At 40.5% G+C, this 24,219-nt stretch overlaps 1 protein-coding gene across 1 annotated transcript; it reads left to right on the top strand.

Annotated features, from left to right (window-relative positions):
- Window positions 1-15,173: 15,173 nt before the first annotated feature.
- Window positions 15,174-24,134, top strand: map2k1 (mitogen-activated protein kinase kinase 1). The gene is made up of 11 exons (XM_079162473.1): window positions 15,174-15,404; window positions 20,840-21,050; window positions 21,428-21,574; window positions 21,786-21,863; window positions 22,035-22,086; window positions 22,364-22,488; window positions 22,839-23,046; window positions 23,248-23,309; window positions 23,399-23,457; window positions 23,568-23,613; window positions 23,697-24,134. Exons 1-11 carry the CDS (start codon window positions 15,322-15,324, stop codon window positions 23,808-23,810), a joined length of 1,185 nt encoding a protein of 394 aa, XP_079018599.1. The 5' UTR covers window positions 15,174-15,321; the 3' UTR covers window positions 23,811-24,134.
- The last annotated feature ends 85 nt before the right edge of the window (window positions 24,135-24,219 follow it).

Below are 24,219 nucleotides of genomic sequence, written 5' to 3'. Positions count from 1 at the left end.
TAGGGACGCTCGCTGAGCAGCTCGCCATGAAATGCTGAAACAACAGCACGGCTGCCAGGGCAATTTTACACCCCAATAGTTTCACACCTCAGCCACCAACCCCTTCCAACTCTGAACCTTGAGTCTTCTTGGTGTCTTCATTTATTTTGTGTCAGTGTCCAAGATGTGAGAAGCCAAGCAGTGAGAAACTCGTCCCAAATGTCTCAGGGTAAGCGGTGTGTGAAGCAGACGGGGGGAGCGAGAAACAGAAAAGCCACTGCGCCTGGATGCACCTTGCTTTCTGTGCAGACAACCCTCTGAGATCTCACAGGAGGGTTGATTTTTTTTTTGTTAAGAATACTGCACTTCACATTAGTCTCACAGATAGGAAAACAAATAACATAGTGATGTACTGATCACTGTTAGTGCTGCAGTGGTGGAAGAAGCACGCAGATAGATAAAGCAGTACGGATATGTTGATCTAAAAATACTACATTACAAGTAAAAGTCCTGCACTTAAAATCTCACTTAAATAAAAGTACAGAATAAAATGTACTAAAGTAAATGGTTCTACAATAAAATGGTCTCTGAGACTGATATATATGACATCATTAGACTTATTTGTTGTGATATGCTGGACAATTTTAAATGAAATCAAATTTAAAAAGGGGATATCTTTGGTGGAACAACTCATACATCTGAAACATGAAGAGGATTCAAAACTAGGCAGATGTTTTTATAAGGGGTCACCAATAAAAGGGGTCAGAATACCAATTTAATCTTTAAAAATCTGTTGCGCTTTATAAAACTTATCACATAGTTGTTTTATGTAAAAAATCTTCATCTGAAAAGTAACTGCAGCTATCATAACAGTATACAAGAGTAGAAGAATTCCATTGTAAAATGTAGTGCAATTGAAATAAAAAGTGGTTAACTACGACTACAGGTACCACAAAATGATACTCGATTACAATAATTGGGTTAATGTACTCAATTACTTTCCACCAGTGACATTCTGTAGTTTTGGTATTTTAACAATCAATTAAGTGCAAGCCAACAAACTCTACTGCTAACTCAGAGAAATACAAGACGCTGTGGGAAGTGGAATGTTTTTTCTAAAAATAACCAATTACAAATATAACTCTTCATATTTGACTAAAAGCTCCCACATTTCTCTCTAGATCAAAGGTTTACTCCCTTGTGTAGCACATTAACCTTCTGGATGACTTGTCAATGACTGAAAAAGAGGAATGATTTACCATCGGGATTATTAAATCTGAAAAAATGCTTCTGCAGCACGTTAGGCCCGGCCATCGAGCAACCAGGTGATCTCAATTTAGTGAAATGAGAGCTCCATCAACCGGATTTGCATCAAAGATGTATGCCCAATTTTTGCCACCATGACCTTTTAGATATCCTTGAATCCCCTTGAGCAAAACACGCCTACAGTACTTCGACTGAATGAATTTTTAAAATATGAACAAAAGAGAGAGGAGCGCTTATGGCTCTGTTCAGCCTGCCTGATGAATACACGGGGAAGATGCCTGTATTCATCACTGACACGACAAACTCAAATGAAGCCAAAATGTAATAGATAGAGAAAAAACAGACACATCCAAAGTCAAAGGTGTTAGGAATTTGCTTGTACAATCATTAGAGTACAGAATACAACCACCGGGCTGAAGAAACAATGCACTGAAACATGTTCTTTATAAATAATCTGCTTCATTGGAGATTTACTTTATTCCTGTATCTCCATTTCTCCGTAGTATAAAATACTAGAATATGATTGTGTCATATATTACAATGGTGTAAATATCACCACGCAATCCAACATACAAAACAAAATAAATGTTATGCACTCTGATGCTCTGTCTTTGATTGCAGTTCTCTCTGCCATCTCAACCTACACAGCCTTGTGCTGTATATATATATGAAGAAAATACTCCTAAAAAAAATCTATACAAACCTAACCACAATGACCATTGGTGTACATTTTGATCCTCTCTTCGACACCCTCACAGGTTACTTGTTACTTTTCCAGCCATTATTCTCTCCACTCTCCTATGGCTGTGGCAGGCAGGGCTGCCTGGCGCTGGTGCTTGGGGTGCCAAGTATTTGTGCCCTGACCTTCTGCTCTCTGGACGGAAAGCATCGCCTGTGAGGGGCCAAAGGAGACGGGACACTCGGCTGCCTGGTGTATTATTCATGAGTCGCCCCTGTTGAGTGGGCAGTTATTCAGCATCCGAATCCCAGATGTGGTTCAATCTGTGCCCCATTCACTGTCCTGACTGCTGGCCATTGATCACAAGCAAGGTACCCGGGTGCTGAATAAGCGCAGGGGCTTTATGTTATAGGGCTCGAAGTGCCTCACTGATAGCACAGAGATCCATCACTTGCCACTGGAAATGGGCCAGAGTTTGCTTGCCAGAACTGATCGGACAGGCTGAGAGGAGCTATGCAACATTTATTAAACAGGAGTAGCACAGCATGTGGCTGAGATGTGACATTAATACGTTATATGTAAGTTATCCGTGCAATGTAGCAATAAAGCTGCGTGTACGCAAGTAAACATCTCTGTCTCTGAATCAGATTCCACAGAAGTCAGCTGCATTATATCAATAGAACAAGAAGTACACACAGACAGACAGAGAGAAAATACTATGATGAGGTCTCTTACTGAAAGGTGCCAGAGGCAAGGTATCACACTCTAATAGGCATAACACTACTAATGGACAGTTGAGCACACTGAATCATTTGTCCACTTAAATCATCAATCATCAATCAAATATAGGCAGCCAAATGTGGCATGACCACAACTCTTCCCTGTCTGCATTTATCAGGACAATGATCGTCCATCATCGATCATGCTGCAGAATTTCTGTATAATCTGAATTATGAAAAATAATTAGTGTGTCAGTTAGCCTACTCAGACATACAGGAATAATTGTGGTACTTGGTGATACGGTCTACGTAACAATCTTGTAGCCTCAAGAGGCCATGTTCAGGTTGCCTTTCCTGTTAATTACATTTTTATATTAATATAACAGTATTTAATCAATTTTACCTTTCAAACCTCACACACTGGATCTTTCTTTTGCTAGCAGGTGACATTTCTGACTAAATCGTGTTTGATAACAAGGAAACAATCTGAGAAGTTTCAACACATTTAAGAGCCATGAAATGTTCACACCGCACAGGATGCTGCAAAATGAGTTTGTTTTATAGGAATGGGTATTTAACTTAATTTAGCATATATTAAACATGGCCTCACTCCTTGATCACAGTGCTACGTAACATTTCTTGGGACTTTTATCAAATAAATCACAGTAACTGATTTTCTTAACATTTTAAAACCCTCTTAGTGCCTCTCAGGACCTCTTTGATGCTGTCAAATTAAAAAAAGCATGTTTCTGAGAGGACTGTATTCCGGTTCGTCAGCTCAACAACATCAGTTCATAAAATAAAAGATTAGCCAAAATTGAAGGTGCCCCAATGAATATCTTTGGTTTATCTACAGTATAAATATGTGATTAAATCATTTATAAAACTTTACAGTCGTCAGTCATAAAAGCCGTACAACTCAACGGCAAATGTAAATCCGTGAGCATGAAAAGCATGTGCCTGAGATGACGAAGTGGTTTTTTGCCGTCTAAAGCATAATGACGAATAATAGCCTTATCAACAAAGCACAACACATCCCACCATGCTGAGATCTTATCACTGCTCATTTCCTCAGCTCCTGTATTTTCTGTATCTCCGGTGGAAAATGTGTTGTGTGGTTCCCTGCGCTCCCCCTTGACAACCTAGTCATGTCAAAAGACTCAGGATTTATGGTAACGGTCTTTTCACAAGACAAGAAAGAAAAAAAGTGGCAGGTGTGAGCAGATGCATCAGCAGTATTTGCAAAAAGTCACCAGATTCCCACAAGGGACATGCTTGTCATTAAAACAAACAAGAAAAGAACTGATGAGTGCATTAATCAGAGTGCGGCCAAGCATCGGTGCTGAGCTGTAGTCCGTGGCGTTCCTCCCCAGGAGCGGCTGCACCTGAGGGAGGGGGGATTAACGCAGCTCCACACGGGAGCTTCTGTATCTGAAATCTGCCTGAGCTCATCGTTTCTGCTCCTCGCTAAGAGGCTGTGGCTGGATATCAGGCTCAGGCAATCTATTCCCCTGCAGAGCGTTGGCTGACCGACATCAATGCCGTGCATTGTCGAATTATTAATTAAATGCATGCAAGCGTAATCAGATGCAGACATGGTCAGACCTTTGGGACAGCTAACATAGCATTGAAGCTGAATCTAAATTGCAGATTTCTTCTTATTTTCCAATACCAGCTAGCTTTGCTGTTTTAAAAATGTAGCATCACTTTGCACTTGTTTAACTGTGGTGTGATGCAAATCATGCACGGCCATGACTTTTCTGTACAGTCCAGACAAAGACAAAAATGCCTTCACAGTCAAACGTAATACAGTAGGCTGCAGCATTAATACGTTTACATGGACACATAAGAGATGTGGGTGTAGGCTGTGTTATATTGTTTTTATTCCCTCTCCACAGACGTGCAAAATGTAAATGCCATAGCTTTCAAACGTAAAGCAAAGTCCAGGTTCTGCCACCATATATTTCATTAACTTTTGTTAATGTAGTTGCTGTGGCTCCAGGGTATTTGCTCAATGCTCAATGTACTTTTCCTGAAATAAGATCCATCAGTCAGCGCGAAGCAAAAACAGCTTAATTTGCAGAATAAAGGTCATTGGAGCTGTTACTTTTGAGGGGCTTTGACAGAGAACAGTGTTAAAAACAACAAACTCTGGAGAAACAATGCCTGAAAATATTACAGTATACTGAGGCATTCACTTCACTTGTAGTTCTCAAAATCAGTGTCAAGTTGATAACGCTGAGCTGACTATTATGATTTGCCCTTGTGAACTGGACCCAACCCACTCATTTTCCGACAGCACACCGAATATACTGCTTATCTCAATATGCTGCTGGAGACTCCTCACACTGCCAACAACATATCTGGTCTGTGGAGAAAACTATTTCTCAGCATATATGCTGATGAGTGTTTCCCAAATCTTTTAATTTGAATGTGAATAAGTGATTATTGAGCGTGCATGGGTCCAAACCAGCATCTGATCAAGTGGTAATTGCATTCATTGAATATTTAAAGAATGAATTAGTGTGTCCTCTAAATCCAACAGATACGTAAATTGTACTTACGCACCGTTCTCGAATAGTCTTTCATGAGGTATAATCTACATTGTGAGTGGTTATAACTGTGTAAAATCACATTCCTTCCATGTTTGCCGATAGTACGTGTCCTTGTGAAGTGAGTCTGCCTTCCACAGCCAAACTCTTTTATTAATCAGCAGTAATTAAACGTATCGATTGAGCCAAACATCAGGATTTCCAGTAGAAAGGCTTTACTAGACTGTAAAGTGCACACAAAAAAACAAATGGACAAGCCACTTATGTGCCCTTGAAGGCGCCGTCGCTTTGGAAGAGCTCAGAAAATGAGACAAAGATGTGTCCGCTCACTTCTCATTAAGTAACATCAGAATTCACGGCGTCTCAGAGGCAAACGTCGTCCTTGGCTCGACCAAGAGCGGAAGTCACTGAGGCTGAACTGAGTTTCAAATTTGTCTTCTAGCAGCATGACCTCTCATCCCAGGAAAAAGTTGTATGAAAAGAAATCACAGCTTGAACCAACCCGGGAGGACCACCGGCTGGTATACAACAACAACATACAGATCGCAAGTTTTGATGAATAGACACATTATTAGGAGGGGGAGATAACTTTAAAGCTCACTGAACATGTTACAGCACTTCAGCAAGTGCATGTCATCCCGGACTGACTGAAGCTACAGTATCTGATAAACAACAAATACATCTAAAAGTCTTTTTCACCACTTAAATGTTCTGCACACACAAATAAATATTTAAAAAAAAACATATTCAATATTTTTTGTTCCAAATTTTTCACATTACTTTAAATACATTTTTAAAAATAGTTTTGTAAATGTATATAATAAGGTGAGGAAATTACTTCCTAGACTCATTGACCTCCAGAGATTTGGTGATTTTGAATTGAATAGATAAACTGATGGATTGAGAAAATTACAGTACTTCTTAAGCTAAATAAACAATTGGCTTAGCTGACAGTTGTCACAAAAGCAGAAAACCATGTGGTTATTTATGTTGAGAGAAAGTAGGACAGCAACGACATATAGAAAAGGATTTAGTGGATTTAGTGGACTTGTTTGACAGCCTAAATACACCGACATAAAAGTGATAAATGAAAGAAAATAAAAACGTGATGAGAGCTGTTAGTCCACATTATTTGCTATTCTGAAGTCCATGGTGGTCCAAAATCCCAACTGGCTTTGTTTGTTGCTTCAGTGGATTCAAAATAGTTTTACTCCTTAATATAAAAGACAAACATGAGTTTGCATGCATGTGAATTATTTATTTGTGTGTGGGATTTGTATCGTTATAAAGGAGGGAAAGAGAGAAGGATGTTAAGCTTGGGAAGTGATAAAAGACTAAACGAGAAGCCATTATACACCCAAAAACAAAAAGGAAAGCAGAATTCTTTGTAAACATGGTCTTATATGTATATCGTGTATTCACAAAGTGTCAGTCACAGGGTCAAAACAAAACCTGCATTGCTGTAGTGCCATGGTACATTTATGATGAATGACTTGATGACAAATTGCTGTAATGCGGGGAACCCATGCAGAGCGAGGGGCTACAGTGTATACAGCTTCAACAGGGCAAAACAACAGTATAGGTCTTCAGTTGCTCCAAGTAAAACAAGGTGTGTGTGTGTGTGTGTGTGTGTACCTAATATAACTCCAAGTGAAAAATAATCTTACAAATGCCACACTGGTCTGTTTGTTTTTTCCACAGAAGGAAATCAACAGCAGTAATGATTTCATTATTAAACCATGGAGCAGATCGGCTCATTGACTAATAGACTAATGCAAGTTTGATCAGCTGCTTTAGCTTGCACTCTGTTGTCATCTAGTGGCTAAGAAATGACATAACATACTGCATGTGGTCTTTCTGGACTGAATGAAAATGTTCATCAGAGAAGCTGGATTCCTCTCGCATCCTCGACATTGAAGTACACAAAATTGTGTAAAATGCTGCATGAGAAATGCATCTTTGATTGAGACGGACAAAGTGACTTTGGCGTTAGACAGGCGTCACTTAAATCAATCATAATATTAAATCTAATAATTTAATGTGAACCAAAAAATGCAATATTGTGATCAGCTACAGTCAACTACTTATCAGAAACAGTAAAACCCATTAACATAAATAATCTGAACTTTTAATAAAGCAGTTCAAACTGATTGCTTATGCGTCCCGTAACACAATTCCACATCATTAGCATTCACTGCATCACAACAACTGGCTTTTAAACCTTTGTTTCTTCAAACTAATAGTTTTCCTGGCAGAACATGCAGCCTCCGAGCCGTGCAGAAACAAAAAAAATAAATAAATACATGTCTGCAGAATTATAAAAGTCTCCGGGATGATACAGCCCTTTTCTTTGGCACAGCACGCACATTTCCACGGGATAGACTCGCCAATAGCCTAATTAAATAGAAAGCACAATTTGTCACATCAACCAGCCAACAGCAGCGCTTTGTATAAGCCAAAGGACTGCGCCTCAAGTTACTTCTGTTCATAATAGTACACAAACAAAAATATAACAAAAGCCGTGTCTCTTTTTGACACACATCTGCAAAGCTGTTTATCACCCAGACAGGGTCGATGGTGGTGACATACCTACTGCAGCATCATTAGCCCCCTCTGCAAATTAAATCAAAGCCCTTTTTCGTTCAGTTTTCAGGGGGAAACGCGTTTGAACTCACCCTTCGGAGGACTTGAGATTTGAAGTTATCGCCCTCGAGAAGACAGGGTTCAGCGGGATCACGGTACAACACGGTCTTCCATGTTTAATTAGCGACAAAAGTCAAAAGGTATAGAGGTAGGTTAAAGCAGGTAGTTTGTGGAGTTCAGCGGTTCAGTCCTCGGCGCCGAGCAAGAAGTCATGTGCTGTGAGGGGAGCCGCAGCTGCTTCCTCCCTCTTCTCTCTCGTCTACTTCACTGGGTGAAGCGCGGCCCACTTTAAACTCTGGTGACGTCATGGACGGCGATGCTGATGATGCATCCCCCCCCCCCCCCCCTCCGTCACCCCGGCCCCACACACACACACACACACACACACACACATACACAACAAACATCTCTCTCCTTAGATATAATCCCACAATATTCCCATAACAATTTGTGAGATATTACACAACTTGTAAAATGCACCTTTAACAGTAAGCAACCTGTAGGACATATTCCATGAAAGGTTCTGTCAGTTTGCCCCATGGCTGCAACATTATATGAGGAGAAAGTGGGTAAATTGCCCGGAATGGCGTAATTATTATAATTACATCCTATATTTTTCTGCAAGAGTGAACACTTCAGTTCTCCTCTGAACCAGTCAGATCAGGTAAGGTTTTTCTTCAGTATTCAGATGATTGTTCAAACCCACCCGTACTGACATCTGCCTCGGACAGATTTAAACTCCAGTTTAGAGATGAAGTTGACTGATGCTTTGCAAAAAGTCTTTACAAAGTTAACCTCACACCTCACAATCCCCTTTTCCCAGAATTGCCACGATCCCCCTTTTGATTTTCCACATGGAAGGTTTGGAAATCTAGCACTGAATCTAGTTTCTCACTGTGACATTTGATGGAGGTATATGTTTCTTAGTGGGAGGTCAGAGGCTGTGTGTGTAGTGAAGAGAAAGACTAAGGTAAATGTTCCTTTTTGTGCTACCTGAAAAACATTTCAAGCACCATTTTACAGCATAAGTCCTTAAATATCTTCCGTTTCCAAAGAAACCAACAATGAACTGATCCTACTAACAATATAATAGATTAATTCCTCTCTGCCATAGACCAAAAACTAACAAAAACACATCAATAATCCACTCCGTTGCACACTGTGACTTGCTCTTTATTATAATGATCATGAGCACTTTAGTTTGTTTTAAGTCAATCCCAAATATACTGTTTTGCTGCTGTGCAGAGCACCAAATGTGTGTTAATGTGCAGCTGAAATTAGTACCCAACACATGCACCTTTTACTCTTGTTTGATTGGCTGAAAACTAACATATCCACCTGTTTTAGCAAAGTAAGCCTTTTTATAAAAGAATTAAACTATGTAAGTGAACCTTTTGAAGATATACATCTGCCAGCAGGAAAAACAAAGGACAAATGTGTTGCACACAAAGTAGGAAGTCAGAAAGAACTGAGAGGCGGACTGAGATATTTGGGGTTTTGGACTTTTCATGTATTTTATTAATAAGAGGAAACATATAGTACAACACAAGTGTAAGAGTTTTGTGCAGCGCCTCTGCTGTGTTTGAAACTGTTCTGCCTATATAGGCACTAGGTTCCCTTTTAATTGGGCGCATGCATTTTAATGTATTGACTGTTCGTTTATTCGGTCTTGTATTGATTAGGCCAATTTCTTTCTTGGATTAGCCCATTGACAAAAGGAATGTTAGTAAGTGCTGCTGTTTTATCGCTAGACTTGTGTGTGTGTGTGTGTGTGTGTGTGTGTTTGTGTGTGTTTGTATGTGTGTATGTGTGTGTGTGCCTGAGTATAATTTTGTGACTTTTATTGCATGTTTTCTTGGTTTGTTGTTTGAGTATTTTTCACCATGTATTATGGGTAAAGCAGAACATTTCATGATGGTATTGTCCACAGCTTAATTGATAAATGTTCAAGATCTAAGAAAAGCACACATCCAGGATAGCTCTCGACACTGAACAGATCTGAAGCCTTCTGCAACACCAATTAACAACTCTGCAGCAACTCAAATCTTCTTATTGGCCCCAGCCCAACTCTGCTGAGCCACAAATCTGTATTCAAATGTATTTTTTAACATTTCTTAACCTATTACTTTCCAAGACGTACCACTTTTTCACATGTTGCTCAGTGATTATGTGTAGTGTCAAACACCCCAAATCCCTGAAATAACAATTAAAAATCTTTCACACGTTATATTCTAAATATAGTCTGATCTGCATTTCATTGCAATTAAAACAGGATTAGAACATGACGACACAAAGACAGTGGAAGAGGAAGTAAAACTGTAAAAACATTTCAAGCATGTATTATAAACTATTAGCCAAATAGGCTACTTAATGTATACAATAATACCTTTCCGGTTTTTATATAGGGCTCTTAAGTAATGATTATCTTAGTTATTGATTGTCATAGTCGTTAGTTATTTCCTGAATTAATTCATTGTTTGGTTGGTAGATGTCAGAAAATAGTGAGAAATACCCACCAAACCTTCCCAGAGACCTCTAATGGCATGCACGAAATCTCCGTGTGTTTTGTATGTTGAATCTTAATTTGTAAAGTAGCCTAACCAGTAACTATTCCTGCACAATTTACACTGAAATGAACTACAGAGGCATGAAAAGGCAGTACTCAAGTAAAGTGCAAGTACAGCTCAGATGTGTACTTAAGTACATTAGTTGGGTATACTTAATAACTTTACAGCACTACATTTGAGTAGCTCTGAGGTGGATGCTGTCTGTGTCTGTTTGCTTTGGGTAAATTCAACGTAGTCCATGCTGCTAAACCAAACCTGCACTATTCCCGGCGGTGTACCCCACTTGTGTCTCTGTGCTCATGTCTCAATCGTTTACAAGTATTTGTTCTGCCTCAGAACAGCTGAACGTTGGACTTTTGTTTTTCGGGCTTTATCAGAAATGTGTTTGCAGCCACATTCGGCAGTCCTCTGTGTGCCGTCTTTGGCACGGCTCCAGATGAACTACATATGCCCTAAAGTAAAACAAGACACAGTTGCCTTTGCTTCTGTATTAGCCCGCTGTAGTTATCTTACCCAAACAGAAGGGCCCGGCTCCACCTTCCCGTCGCCACTGGCTAAGCGACATTGTGCTCTGTATGAATGAAACATGAAAATCCATTACACCGCCCAAGAATCTGCAAACAAAAGATTATTTATTTTATTTTGGTAAAATCTTCTCTTTAAGTTATTTGTATTTTCCCTTCTTGATTTCTCCCTAATGTTCATGAATGTTGTCTTTGACAGCTATCTTTAAGAAGTCTGCTTTAGTCTGCACCTGAGTGGACTCCATTCTGAACAGGAGGCCACTCAGCGATGTGAATTTCATTCTGTAAAAGAGATTAAATTGAAAAACACTTGAAGAGGAAGTCTGTGTGTTGCATATGATCACTTTGAGATAAAGAAGGGGATATCAAACAAATGAGATTCAACCACTGAATACAAAGGAAATAGTATGCTTATTAATGTAAAACAGTTTCTCCAAGCAATGACGTGCAACAGAGTATCCACTTGTCTACAATAGCTGTCCCATCCTGTGGCTAAATTTGTGTCTTGCACATAATTTGCATGTTTGGGACCCCAACTGTTGGCCTCTCTCTTCAGCCGGCGCAACTGGCTGCTGTTATCGTCTGCTTCAGAAGCTGCCTTCGTGGCCTGCTGTAATCCCCGACCACAAATCCCTGACTCCCCAAACAAAGTGGTGGTGGATGAGGCAACAAATCCGCAGCATCAAACAAGACATGGCGTATTCTGTTTTTACTGCACTGCTGCTTGTCCTCGATCAGTGCATCTGAGTTTGTTCCTTTTATGTCTCATCTGCTGTCTCCTCCAGACGCAGCAACATCTGGGGAGTAACAAGTGGTGGACTGAAACTGAGTGATGGTTGTTGTAATTCTCAGTGATTTCTGACCCTTTTGCCTTTCCTCTTCTGGCAGTTAAAGGATCAGTCCATCCAAATCATTTCAAACAGTAGAAAGAAAGGCTTGAAAAGAAATGTAGATATTTTCATGTGCACAATAGGAAATGTTGAGGACATAGCATTCACAAACATTCAATTTGCAGCTGATTAGCTAAATAATCATTATGTATACAACCATGGATTCAGATAAGGATACTGCACCGTCTACACACAGTGTGTGTGTGTGTAAGCACAGACCGCTCAAACTATTGTTGGAGAGTTACATCAGCATCGCAATACATGCAACCAGGTGATACAACTGTGTAATTATTTGAAATTATGTTTAACATTAAAAATAAAAGTGGGAAGCCAAAAAATACCATAATATAAAGCTGTGGGGTATTTGTTTATTTCAAGTTTGACAGCAAAGATGAATGCCTCCCTTTGAAATTGAGGCAACATCTGATTGGGTTCAACTGAGTTCGAAGCAGAGAGAAAATAATATTTTATTTCTGCTGCCACTATACATTAAAATGGAGATGATTGTAATTAATTTTGTGGTGTTCACAGCTTTGAAAACTGACATTTTGGAGCTACAACAGTTTTCATTCAAATATGTTGACAGCAAGGTTCCAGAGGCACTGACTCTGGAAAGAACTGTTGCTGCGGAGATCCCAGATATGTTAAGATATAAGGAACAAATACAGGAAAAATACCCCACTTTGAATAATAATTTGAGTCTGATAGGGTTTTGTCCACATAAAAGACTCAATCGCTTTGTTAAAAAAATCGTAAAATTTAATTCGCTCCTCCACCCTCATCGAAAAAAATCCAGAATCTCTATTATTCATATCAAAAGAATATTGGACCCAAGATTTCAGTGTATGCCCTGGAGGTTTCAAGTTTCCACATCACACTCATGAAAGCTGCTGGACCAGGACTTACAAAACGAGACACCACAAAACCGTGCTCATACGTACGCATCAGATTAAAGGTGAGCACAGAGACACGTTCCCCCTTCAGCACATGAATGTGTAAACAAACTTGGTGGAACTCCAACTGAAGAAATACAACCAATACTCATTTTTGATTGGAGGAGAACTATAAGTGTAGCGCAACACAAATTAAATTGCATTCATCTCATGTGTTTTGTGATGTAGGAGAAATCTCAGTGACCGATTTATCTCAAAACCTCATGGGTAAATGAAACCAATCAATAGAAGTAAACAAATAATATAAAATATTGTAGTTTCTTGAATTGATCGCTTTGAATAACTGCAACACCTCCCACCGAGGATGGAAGACCCCTTGCTTACAGATCAAATATGGTGGAAAAAACGTTATTTTTGAGAGTATAGATCAGTGGTTCCCAACCATGTCAGCTTTTATAAAATATCTACCGTTCTTGCAGCTCCTAGACCCCCAGGGAGGAAAATCACTGGTGTAGATGTTTTATGGTCCATTGGGGGGACCGGGATTGTAGTCAGGTCTGATATGCTCGAGTGCCCACAACCCAATTTGTCAAAAGCAACTTAGAATTCACACGGTTCCTGTTCATGGGCTCGAGACAGGACACGACCAATCTTTCCTCTCTGTCAGTCTTGGTTTATGGAGAAAAAGATGATTTTGGCAGTAAGATGCTTTTGGTAAACCAGGCACGGCTCAGTGGCCTTGTGTCTGTCAGGACAATGTGTAGAGACTTCAGAGCAGATTGTAAAGATGGCAGCCAGTTTCAAGTTGGGCTTGATGACTAATCTGCAGGGTACGGTTAGGCTGACAGCTGACACATCATTCACTAAAAGGAGGGAAGGTGATGGGCTCCTGTCCAAAATGTGAAACCATTCATGTGGTGGTTCTGATTCATCTTTTACACAGAGGTCGAACAGCCTGACTGATACAGTATGTGTCCTAAATTAAAGAGATCAGAAAGTCTAATAAATTCATACATTCTGTTCAAATCGTTGAACATCAGAGATTAATCCTAATGAAACTGAAAGTGTATAAATGGTCAGCAGGGCATTGATGGAAAAAGAGAAGGAAGTTCGGATTGTTGAGCATAAGTCTGAGTTCCTGTAAAAATCAAACCGTGTGCATAATATAAAAAACAGCTTCTTTTAATCCTCTCAACAGCCACAGAGAGTGTCAACAATAATAAAAGATACCAAATGTGTAAAGGGAAGTATTAAAGAAGGGAGGGTATTGCTGCGGGTGAAATCAGACAGTGAATCCTTTGTGATTTGGGACTGAAATACAGAGCCTGCACAGAAAATCCTCACAGGATTTATTGTTTTATTTGAAGTTGTTTTGCATAAAATGGTGACTTAAATGGTGTCTGTTTATTTTCCATGGATCATAAATGTATTCCATCATAATTATATACAAATTACGTTAAGTCAATCACGTGAAGTGGCCTTCAAATGTGTTCACATGAGTCTCCTTCATTAAAAGTATTTACACTATTCCCATACAAATTACACACAACTCATGAAAGTAAACTCAGATTTGATGCCCTTCACATTTAATTTTACTAGGACATTCTTTTGGGCATTTGATGTTATTCTAGATTTTGGATAATTAAACATTTAAGGGAATATAATGGTGGGATGAGAGATCCTGAATAAAATATTAGATTTTATGAGAAATATAAGGTTTTCAGCTTTTTTATATTGCTTTGATTTTCCTCATTGTTATTCAGTGTTAAAACATCCAAATGTGCATCTCATTTCTTTTGATCCACATGAAAACATACAGTTTTGGGCTAACGTTATTGACTCTGACAAGACAATCTCGTAGCTGTTAGAATGAGGAAAGCAAAGTTAACACATCTTTGAGTATTCATTATACTCCAACACAATGTTTTATTCTTTGCTCCACTACATCTATGTGTCACGTTTAGTTACCAGTTATTTTGCAGGTTCAGATTAATAATACAAAATATTATCCACAAATAAATTATGATGTAGGCTTATTGTTATGGATAAAGATAAGACACTATTAACGCTTTGATACAATTTGCAACTTACCAATGCAGTATAGATATTAAAGTATAGGCATATTCATATCAATGAATAAACAATTACAATGTAATTATATAATTTGCATTATTCTATAACGGCCTATTCTGCATAGTGAGTATTTTTAATTGTTGTACTTTAAGTATAAATTGATGCTAATACTTTGTACTTGTATCGTAGTATTTCTACACTGTGGTATTGTTACTATCATCTCCACCGCTGCTGGTAATACCACCCATCACCAGCAGAGGGGGCGCTGTCCCAAGCACAGCCATGCTGTCCGGAAGACGAATGTAAATATTTGTGTGACGCTGCATCTCCCCCCGTATCCTTCACATCCACCCATTAACAAGAGCATCAGCCCCTCCAGCTCATGGCTGCACAGCTGTGTGTCTTATTCTGTCGGTCTCTGTCGAGTAACCTGACTGAGTCCTGTTGACACCAGAGCTCTTCTTCTCCGGGGCTTCCATTCATTCTGCTGGAGCTCGTGTCTTTCTGCAGCAGCTTGTTTCTTGTTGAGCTCCAACATGCAGAAGAGAAGGAAACCGGAGCCGATCCAGCTCAACCCGATCCCCGATGGAAACACTATCAACGGTACCGGAGCCACAGAGTGAGTGTCAATATGCATCAACTGCTGATGTGCAGACTAGTGAATGGGTAATATTGATAAGTGCGCTCTGATCGATCGTTTATGTCGGATTTACGTTCAATAAATATGCTATAAAGGCTCGTGACAACTGCAGTAACATCGAGGTAACTAAATAACTAATTTACAGTGTGTGTAAGCTTTTGTCTTCTGTTTAATATGAGACACAGGTGTGTGTGTAGGTGTGTGCGTGTGTGTGTGTGTAGGTGTGTGTAAGTGTGTGTGTGCCTGCGCACGCCCACTCACTGGTTTACACTTTCATTGTAATCATTCATATATTGAGATGTTTGTCATAAAACGAATAATTCTTTATAAGTTCCCAAATAGTGTAATCTTTAAATATATCTTATTTAAAGACCACATCTTCAAACAGCACTGTTGGTCAGACTAGATGTCCAAAACACAAAGCACTGTTGCTTGACAAATGACTCACATGATTGATCAATTATCATAATATTTGCAGATTCAATTTCTGTCGATAAATGCCAACAAATAATCAATTATCAATTTTTTTGTTTTGTTGATCAACTTAATCGTTCCATGTACTGGCTTACACTAAATACTGCAGCTGCGAAAACTTTCCAAAAAAAAAAATGAATACATGAATACATTCAGACATCATCATAGTCACAGAAGACATTTTGGCATGTCATAGCAGGAACAGCACATCTGTAATTATTAACTTTATGACTGCATTCCATCTAGCTGAGCTAGATCCTGCGTGCTGCTGGCATGACACGTGATGGAACTGAGCCATCGTTAACGAAATTAGTATCACCTGTGTGTCTGCCATGAAACAGCTCTAAAGTGTGCGCAGCTCTCAGGTCACCTCCTCGTGGTGTCATGGTGTCCACTTTGTGTGGACAGTGGTTAGTCAGAGCTTGACCTTTGCAGGGAGGCAGCGTGTAGAATAGTATTTCTGTGTGTTGAGAGAAGTTTCGCGTCGGCCTGTTCCCACCACCGTTAGACATAAACACAGTGATGGAGATATTAAGTTGTTGTGACTCCATGCTCTAGTAAAAGCGGTCCAGCAACAAGCTGCAGGATGAGAATTACATAACATGTCATCCCCTCGCGATGGCTGCTTTTCTGATGTGATGTAGAGGTGGAATGTATTTCATTGTTTCATGGTGAGATCATACATCTGAAGGCCATTTATGTCTTCTGCAATGAATTACTTCAAAAGTAATAGACTCAAATATAATTTGTCACTTTCGTAAGCTCAGCATTTTAGTTCAAATTCATAGAGCTGCAGAATTACTTTCAATAAATCTGCCAAGGTTTTTCTAGATTTACAGAGTATTCGTTTGGCCTATGTACCGTCGGAAAACAGGGACAAATTCGTAAAGCTTGGTGACGTCTTCCAATTGCTTTTTTTTTGGACTGACACAAAACACAAAGATGTGCAGGTTATTATTGTTCAAGATAAAGAAAAACGGCAAATTCTCCAATTTAAGAAGCGAGAACCCTCACAGGAGGAGTTGTGCCTCGGCGTTGTTTTTAAATGACATAATGTTTGTCTGGAGCTGAGCTGTAACGGGCGAGGAGCAGCATGTCGGGATGAAGCAACAATCAGGGAATCTGAATCACATATTTATTTAAGTCTCTGGAGGGAACTCCCAATGTCTGTGTGTAATACTGCTGTATTGTGCGCTGTGCCTGTCAGACTGACACACCGCTGACAGAAAACCACGCTGCACCACTTTTCCATGGAAAGTTTTATCTGCGTCCACACGCTCGGCTGTCTGAGGCTCTGAGGGAAAACAAATCCCATTTCAGGCCAGTGATGGTAGATGACGGGTCTGCAGGCTCACAGTTGTTCCTCACACTCTGGACACATTTTGTTCCTTAACATTGCATTGCATTGCACTCCTCTACACCCGCAAGAAAAAGGAATTGGGGGTTTGATATGTGATAGTTATGCAGTCACATTTCAAGTTGAATTTTATTTAGATAATGATGAAACTGTATGTCAGATACCACAGGAACCAAATACATTTTACAACCAATAGGCATCTGAACTCTATGTATTATGGAGAAGTTGTATGCATAGCCACTAACAAAGTCCAAATGTCAACCAGGACAAATTGTAATATTTCCTCATTTGAGCTATTCAGGAGCTTCAAGGAACCAAAAGGTGGAAGGGTTGTTATTTGTGGAGAGCTGGAGCTTTGCCAAACATTTGCAGACCAGTGAAGGCGAGGACTGAATTTAAAGAACCAGGCTTCTTTGCTCCACACGTGGTCTAATAGGATGGGTGTGTATGTTTTGAGCTTGGAGATTGGAGGAAGAGGCATATGTGGGTTCTTACAATGTCAAACTAAGGGATATCTTTGTCTGGGAGCTAGACTTTTAATGGCAACAAAATCAACAAATGAGGCTCCCTAATGGTGTTTGCAGTTTGTCAGGACAGGCGTTTTATATTTTGTCTGATTGTGCCTCTTCTCAGCTTACACCTTCATCATTCTTATCGGTACACTGAGTTTAATGACCTCATTTGATTATCAGTGTATACTCCATCCAAAAGGCCCTTTTTCACAGCAGACATTTTGATTTGTCAGGTGGTACTTTTAACATTATAGATGTTCTGTTTAAATGGTAAATGGACTCTGTGCTTGTATAGCGCTTTTCTAGTCATCCGACCATTCAAAGTGCTTTAACTCTACATGTCATCGTTCACCTATTCACACCCATTCCTACACTAATGGCAGGGGCTACCATGCAAGGTGCCACCTGCACATCAGGATCTACTCATACATAGCCATTCATACACCGCAGGAACAGCCTTTTGGGGTTAAGTGTCTTGTCCAAGGACACATCGACATGGACTAGGGGAGCCCGGGGATCAAACCGCCGATTCCTCTGATTGAAGGACGACCCTGCTCTACCACTGAGCCGCAGTCGTTTAAGTGTCCCAGTAAGCCGTGAAAGCAAACCAGGCAGCAGCGTTAGAGTGAAACCGCTAAATGGAAATTAACCAACATTCATTTAAACATCTGCACCTGTGGTTTTTACTACTGTAGGCGTGTGTTCTGTAAAAAACGTACCGTAAAAGGATGTTAGATAGCAATGATCCCGGATCCCATCCAGTCTCATAATACAATACCAATATTATAGCTTCAAGTAAAGAAAACCCAGCCGCTGTTGTGAATAGAATGAGGGGACAAAATGATCAGAACAGATACATAAATTAGCACATTATTTGCACAGGTGTTGCATATTGGGTGCAGAAGAGCTTAATGCAATCGATGAGCCTCTTATTGAAACCAGACTATTCCACTCTGGTGAAAAGGAATTACAGCCGGCAAAATGCTCTCTCAGCGTGAAATGGCTGGCAGCCATGGGAGTAGTGTACTGAGTGGCCCACATAATGCCAGCCAAGCATGTAATATTATCAGAGGAGATCTGAGAACAAATAAAAAACAACCTGTTCTGGATAGACCTCTTCAGGCAATTTGCCATTTGCTAAAATCCTGGATATGATCCCATTACTTGAATTAAAACTTACAGAATAGGCCTGCATCTTTACAGCTTTGTTATTCAGGAAAATGTTGTGGTTCATTCTTTTGCATAGGCGTGCTGTGTTTAGAGAACTGAATGTGCAAAAATAAAATGAATGATTAACCCATAGCACATATTTGACCATAGTTTGAGATGCTGATTCCTCTCTGGTTGGATAACACTTACTTTATCCTGTTTTACCACAAAGGAGTCGCTACTTATTTACTCTAGACCATTTCACAACTACCAAATATGTCCCAGCTTATTTCCTGTTGCAGTGATATTATGTGAATGACATAAACTGCCAGGAAGTAAAAATGGACCAAAGCTGTTGCGTAGCAATGCAATTCCATAGATATGCACGCTTGGTTGTAAAAGCATTAGTTCCCTTCACTTTAAACACTGTTAGTGGTGCCTTCCTTGTGATACATCAAACTATACTATTCATGTGCATTTTTCCTGAGTTTAACTTATGGAAATCAGTGTTAGAAAAAGCTACAATCAAAGTCCTCTGTATTAAACAAGCAAGGGTGTAATGATGACCTATTTCCCTTGTGAACATGTGAACCATGTTATAGGTTTGTTGGGAAAACAGCAGATTCACAGCAGTCTTAAAGGGAGGCCTCACAACTGCAGCCTCTTCAATTGATCTGGTTTGATTTACTTCAGTTTAATAACTAATAATGTCACAGAAGCCTCACTGCAAAAACAGCGATGCCATCTTCTTTTCCGGCGCTTTGTGGCAAACTGTGTGAATATTGTGTGTTTTGCATTTAAATTCCACTAGGTGTCCTTGGGCAGTGGAGCACAAAAGGCCAGCGTCGTGCTGACTTCGTCCAGCAGTGTGTAGCTGTTGTAGTCCCTCACACTTACGTATTGTGTGGAGTGTGTTTCAGGCTGCTCCTCCAGCCTCCTCCACCTCCAGCTTTTGTCGACAAAGCGCCCACGCTACCAACAACCGCCTCAGAATCAGCACTTCGTCTCCATGGATATGCAGGCCTTCTCTCAAAAATAAAAGCACTTAAAGCCTCTCGTTGCTGTGTAGTGGAGCGGCAGAGAGAAGAGCCTACTTCCCTGCCATAGCTGCTCTCCACCGAGTCGTGATTAATATTCAAAAATGAAAAAAAAAAAAGCATAATTACCACTGAGCAAGAAGAAAACCATCTTATTATCACCAGATAAGGGTGCAAATATGAAAGACTAGCATTTAAATTACAGATTTTGTTAAAAGCTAAAGATGGAACACCTTACAGCCTGCAGGCATATGAAATATCCGTGCATGCTTTTGTTTTTTTCTTTAACTTTGCATTATGAAACCCCAAAATACTCATATTTGCCTCGTTTCCATCAGTCTGCATAAACAGAAATCTACTCTTGTTGGTTTTGTCCCCGTTTACATCTAACCAGTTGAAATAACATGGTGACTCATTGGTCTTCACATCACCTTCTATTCAAGGGAAGGAAAAGGGCTTTGAGTGGCTTTGAGTTACAGTACTGCAGTGTTTGGAGACAGTGGAGTGGGAGGGGAAGAAGAGGTCAAACAGCAGCGTTTCAGAAGCGTTTTGCTCCACAATTGATTTCTCAAGGAAATGCATCGCCATGACAACAGCGCCAGGCGAGCGCCGTCAGCGCTCGGAGGATCTCTGAGCTTCCTCACACGGGTCTGGGAAGAAACACTTAAACACACCCTGCGACCCTTTCTGTCTTCCTGCTGGTCAATTGTAATTGTTCCCCCAAGTAACGTGCGCTAGTAGCTGTCATACGAGGCTCTATCTTTTCTCCGAGGTTTCAATAATATGAGAACATCCGCAAAAGTTCTGTCTGAATGGGCTCAAGGGCCTTTCTGTTTACAGAATACATGAACAATATATCATCTTTCTCTCCATCTTCCTTCTCAGAACAAATTTGGAGGCACTGCAGAAGAAACTAGAAGAGCTTGAGTTGGATGAGCAGCAGCGGAAACGCCTGGAGGCCTTTCTGACACAGAAGCAGAAGGTGGGAGAGCTGAAGGACGATGACTTTGAGAAGATCTGTGAGCTGGGTGCCGGCAACGGAGGAGTCGTCTTCAAGGTCTCCCACCGGCCCTCTGGTCTGATTATGGCGAGGAAGGTAAGCTGTGGCCCTGAAGGTTTGTCGTAGGAAGGGCTTAAAAGCTTTCAGAAAGCCACTCTGCCTAAACTTTATCTAGTGGAGATGTGTACAAAGGAACTGCATACATGATATATAATAAACATAGTTCTCTCCTTCAGTATGTCAGACAGGCAATGTTTTTTTACAGGCATCATCAATGTTTGGTGTGGAGTCAAATTTGTCATTTTCCAGTATTTTGTGAACATAAAATGTGGATTAATGAAACAAGTCTTTTTTTTTTTTTTTGGATTTTAACATATGTAGTATATGATGTTCTGTAAAGATTCAATCTCCTATTATTTATGCTCCGTGTGATCTGAGAACATAAATACAACCTGATGTCTGCTGTGTTCCAGCTGATCCACCTGGAGATCAAACCAGCCATTAGGAACCAGATCATTAGGGAGCTGCAGGTGCTGCACGAGTGTAATTCCCCCTACATTGTGGGCTTCTACGGAGCTTTCTACAGCGACGGAGAAATCAGCATCTGCATGGAGCATATGGTACTCATCTTTAATAAGTTCTGGCTCCCAGTGTGTTTATACAGCATTTACTTTGAGTGCCGCTTTACAGACGGTGCTGACGGGGAAAAAAATCCTTCCATGTAACTCATTAGTATTGAAAGAAACTCATTTCTGTTTAAATGATGATGTTGAATTTCAATGAGTGCTTTCAGTAGATGCTCTCCATATTTCCCCTCCCTGCTGGCTGTAGGACGGTGGCTCCCTGGACCAGTCGCTGAAGAAGGCGGGCAAGATCCCAGAGCAGATCCTTGGCAAAGTCAGCATCGCTGTGGGTAGCGCCAACACCTCGACTGCCAGTTCCGTGCTCTGATCGTCCCACTGCAGCTATATTTGTTTTGTTCTTTGGATATAAAACTTGGGTCATCACTGAGCTAATACACTGTGACTTTTAAATATTCTAAAATGACACTACGCTGATAAGCAATATTTGTCTTTCCAGGTCATTAAAGGGCTCGCCTACCTGAGGGAGAAACACAAGATCATGCACAGAGGTCATTAACTACTTAATTTACTAAAAGATATAAGGTTTTTCCCTTTACAAGAACTTTACATTTATTAATGACGACTGTGTGCTTCAGAGTATTGAAATCCCTATTTGAGATCGTTGTCGCTCTGTGTTGTACATATGAATGATGAAATTAAACGTAAGACACAGAGTGCACCACATGCACCGGGCCTTTGCAGCAGCCCCTTCTTTTGTGCTTACTGTTCCGTGTTAAATACGTGCCCGCCATGTCCTCCTAAATATACCGCATGTCCTTCTTTCAGACGTCAAGCCTTCTAACATCCTCGTGAATTCCCGCGGTGAGATCAAGCTGTGCGACTTCGGAGTGAGCGGACAGCTCATAGACTCCATGGCCAACTCCTTTGTGGGCACCCGCTCTTACATGTCGGTGAGTTCAAATGGACGCACTTTCCTGCTGCTGTCATTCACACATTAGCCTTTCCCATTCCGGTTACAATTGAAGTGTCAGATTTAATGTGGTTGGCAACTAGCGTCCCCAACTTTGATGACTCTGAAATGAGCTCGGACGAGCTTTATACACAGGCTTCATGTCAAGCATGGACTGTGTTTAAAGTTAGCCCTGCATACTGCACTGGAACATGCAACAATCAAAAATGTCACAAACCACTGTTAGCAATGAATTTCAGTTTTTAGCCTGTTGTCTTTTGCTATGTTTTCTAATTATACAATCCACTCGTGGTTGTAGTAGTGATAACATTGCATGTGTGTGTTGTGCAGCCAGAGCGTTTACAGGGAACCCATTACTCTGTTCAATCGGACGTCTGGAGCATGGGTCTGTCCCTGGTTGAAATGGCAATTGGGCGCTTCCCAATCCCACCGCCTGATGCTAAGGAACTGGAACAGATTTTTGGCTTCGCAGTAGAAGGGGAGGCAGCCTGCAACGAGTCCTCCCCAAAGCCACAGCCCCCCGGGCGACCAGGCTGCTGTAAGTCTGACATGACACTGGTTTGTCCTGTGATTATGCAGAGTGGCCTTCTCTAAATATTTCAAAGTCTGTTGAAATATTTCACGAAGAAATCAATGACAGCATTGTCATGACGTGACATCTATTAGTGACCTGGAGTGATGAGTGCAGAGGACGTAGTGAATTATTAAAGAAGCTGAAATTATTTTTTTCCCCCTCCAGCTTACGGACCTGACAGACCACCTATGGCTATATTTGAGCTGCTTGATTACATAGTCAATGAGGTGAGTGTGCCCGTTATACGACCACATCCTAACATACCGTTGCCACCAGCTTCATCCAATCAGTGCTGACTTCATATTTACATTTTCAGCCTCCACCAAAGCTGCCCGGGATATTTGGCTCTGAATTTCAAGACTTTGTGAAGAAATGGTATGTAGGAGAAATAAATTCACAAACACCATTGGAATATCCACGTCTGCCCGTCAGACTTGCTGCCACCTAGTGGTTTTAAAATGCACTACACTCTGTCTCCATTGCAGTTTGATTAAGAATCCTGCAGAGAGAGCGGACCTGAAACAGTTGATGGTGAGTGTTCAAACTTAGCCGCATGCTCGTTCTCTGAATATTTTTTTTCACTTTTGTTGCGACCGTACACCTTTTTCCTTCAGGTGCATTCTTTCATCAAACTGTCTGAAGCAGAGCAGGTCGACTTCGCTGGCTGGTTGTGCAGCACCATTGGACTCAATCAGCCTGTGACACCCACCCACGGTACAGCAATGTGAGGCCTGTTGAGTTTACTACAAATCCCACAGTCCTCTGATGAATGGGTTGGTATGAGTAATAGATCAGTTTATACTGATCACTAAATGGGTTTAAAAGTTGTGCAATCAATAGTTGTATTAGTGTACAAACCTACATGCCAAGTGAAATTAACTGTATTGAACAAGTCCTTGGGCTACATTGCAGGCCTGCCTGAAAAGCCATCTTTTTATAATGATCGAATAGTTTAATCACGACAAATGCTGCTCAACCTGTGTGCTTGATATTCCTCTTTGCCTTGTGTCCTTCAACGCCAACAGATTAAAGTCTTTGTTAGCTTATGTGAAATAAATGGTCTTGTGAATTAAAATTTTGAATGACAGGTCTGACTCGTACATTTGAAATCAATTATTTATTAAATCACTGAACTCT

Source organism: Pholis gunnellus (assembly GCF_910591455.1).
Source record: "Pholis gunnellus genome assembly, chromosome: 7".
Classification (NCBI taxonomy): domain Eukaryota; kingdom Metazoa; phylum Chordata; class Actinopteri; order Perciformes; family Pholidae; genus Pholis; species Pholis gunnellus.
The sequence above is the reverse complement of the archived record's forward strand: the minus strand, read 5'-3'. Positions and strand labels throughout refer to the sequence as shown.

What these genes read in the sequence shown, in the direction of transcription:
- map2k1 (XM_079162473.1), top strand. Translation starts at nt 15,322, where the DNA reads ATGCAGAAGAGAAGGAAACCGGAGCCGATCCAGCTCAACCCGATCCCC. An exon ending in GTCTGATTATGGCGAGGAAG is followed by an intron (nt 21,051 to 21,427) that starts GTAAGCTGTGGC and finishes GCTGTGTTCCAG; the next exon opens with CTGATCCACCTGGAGATCAA. An exon ending in CAAGACTTTGTGAAGAAATG is followed by an intron (nt 23,458 to 23,567) that starts GTATGTAGGAGA and finishes TCTCCATTGCAG; the next exon opens with TTTGATTAAGAATCCTGCAG.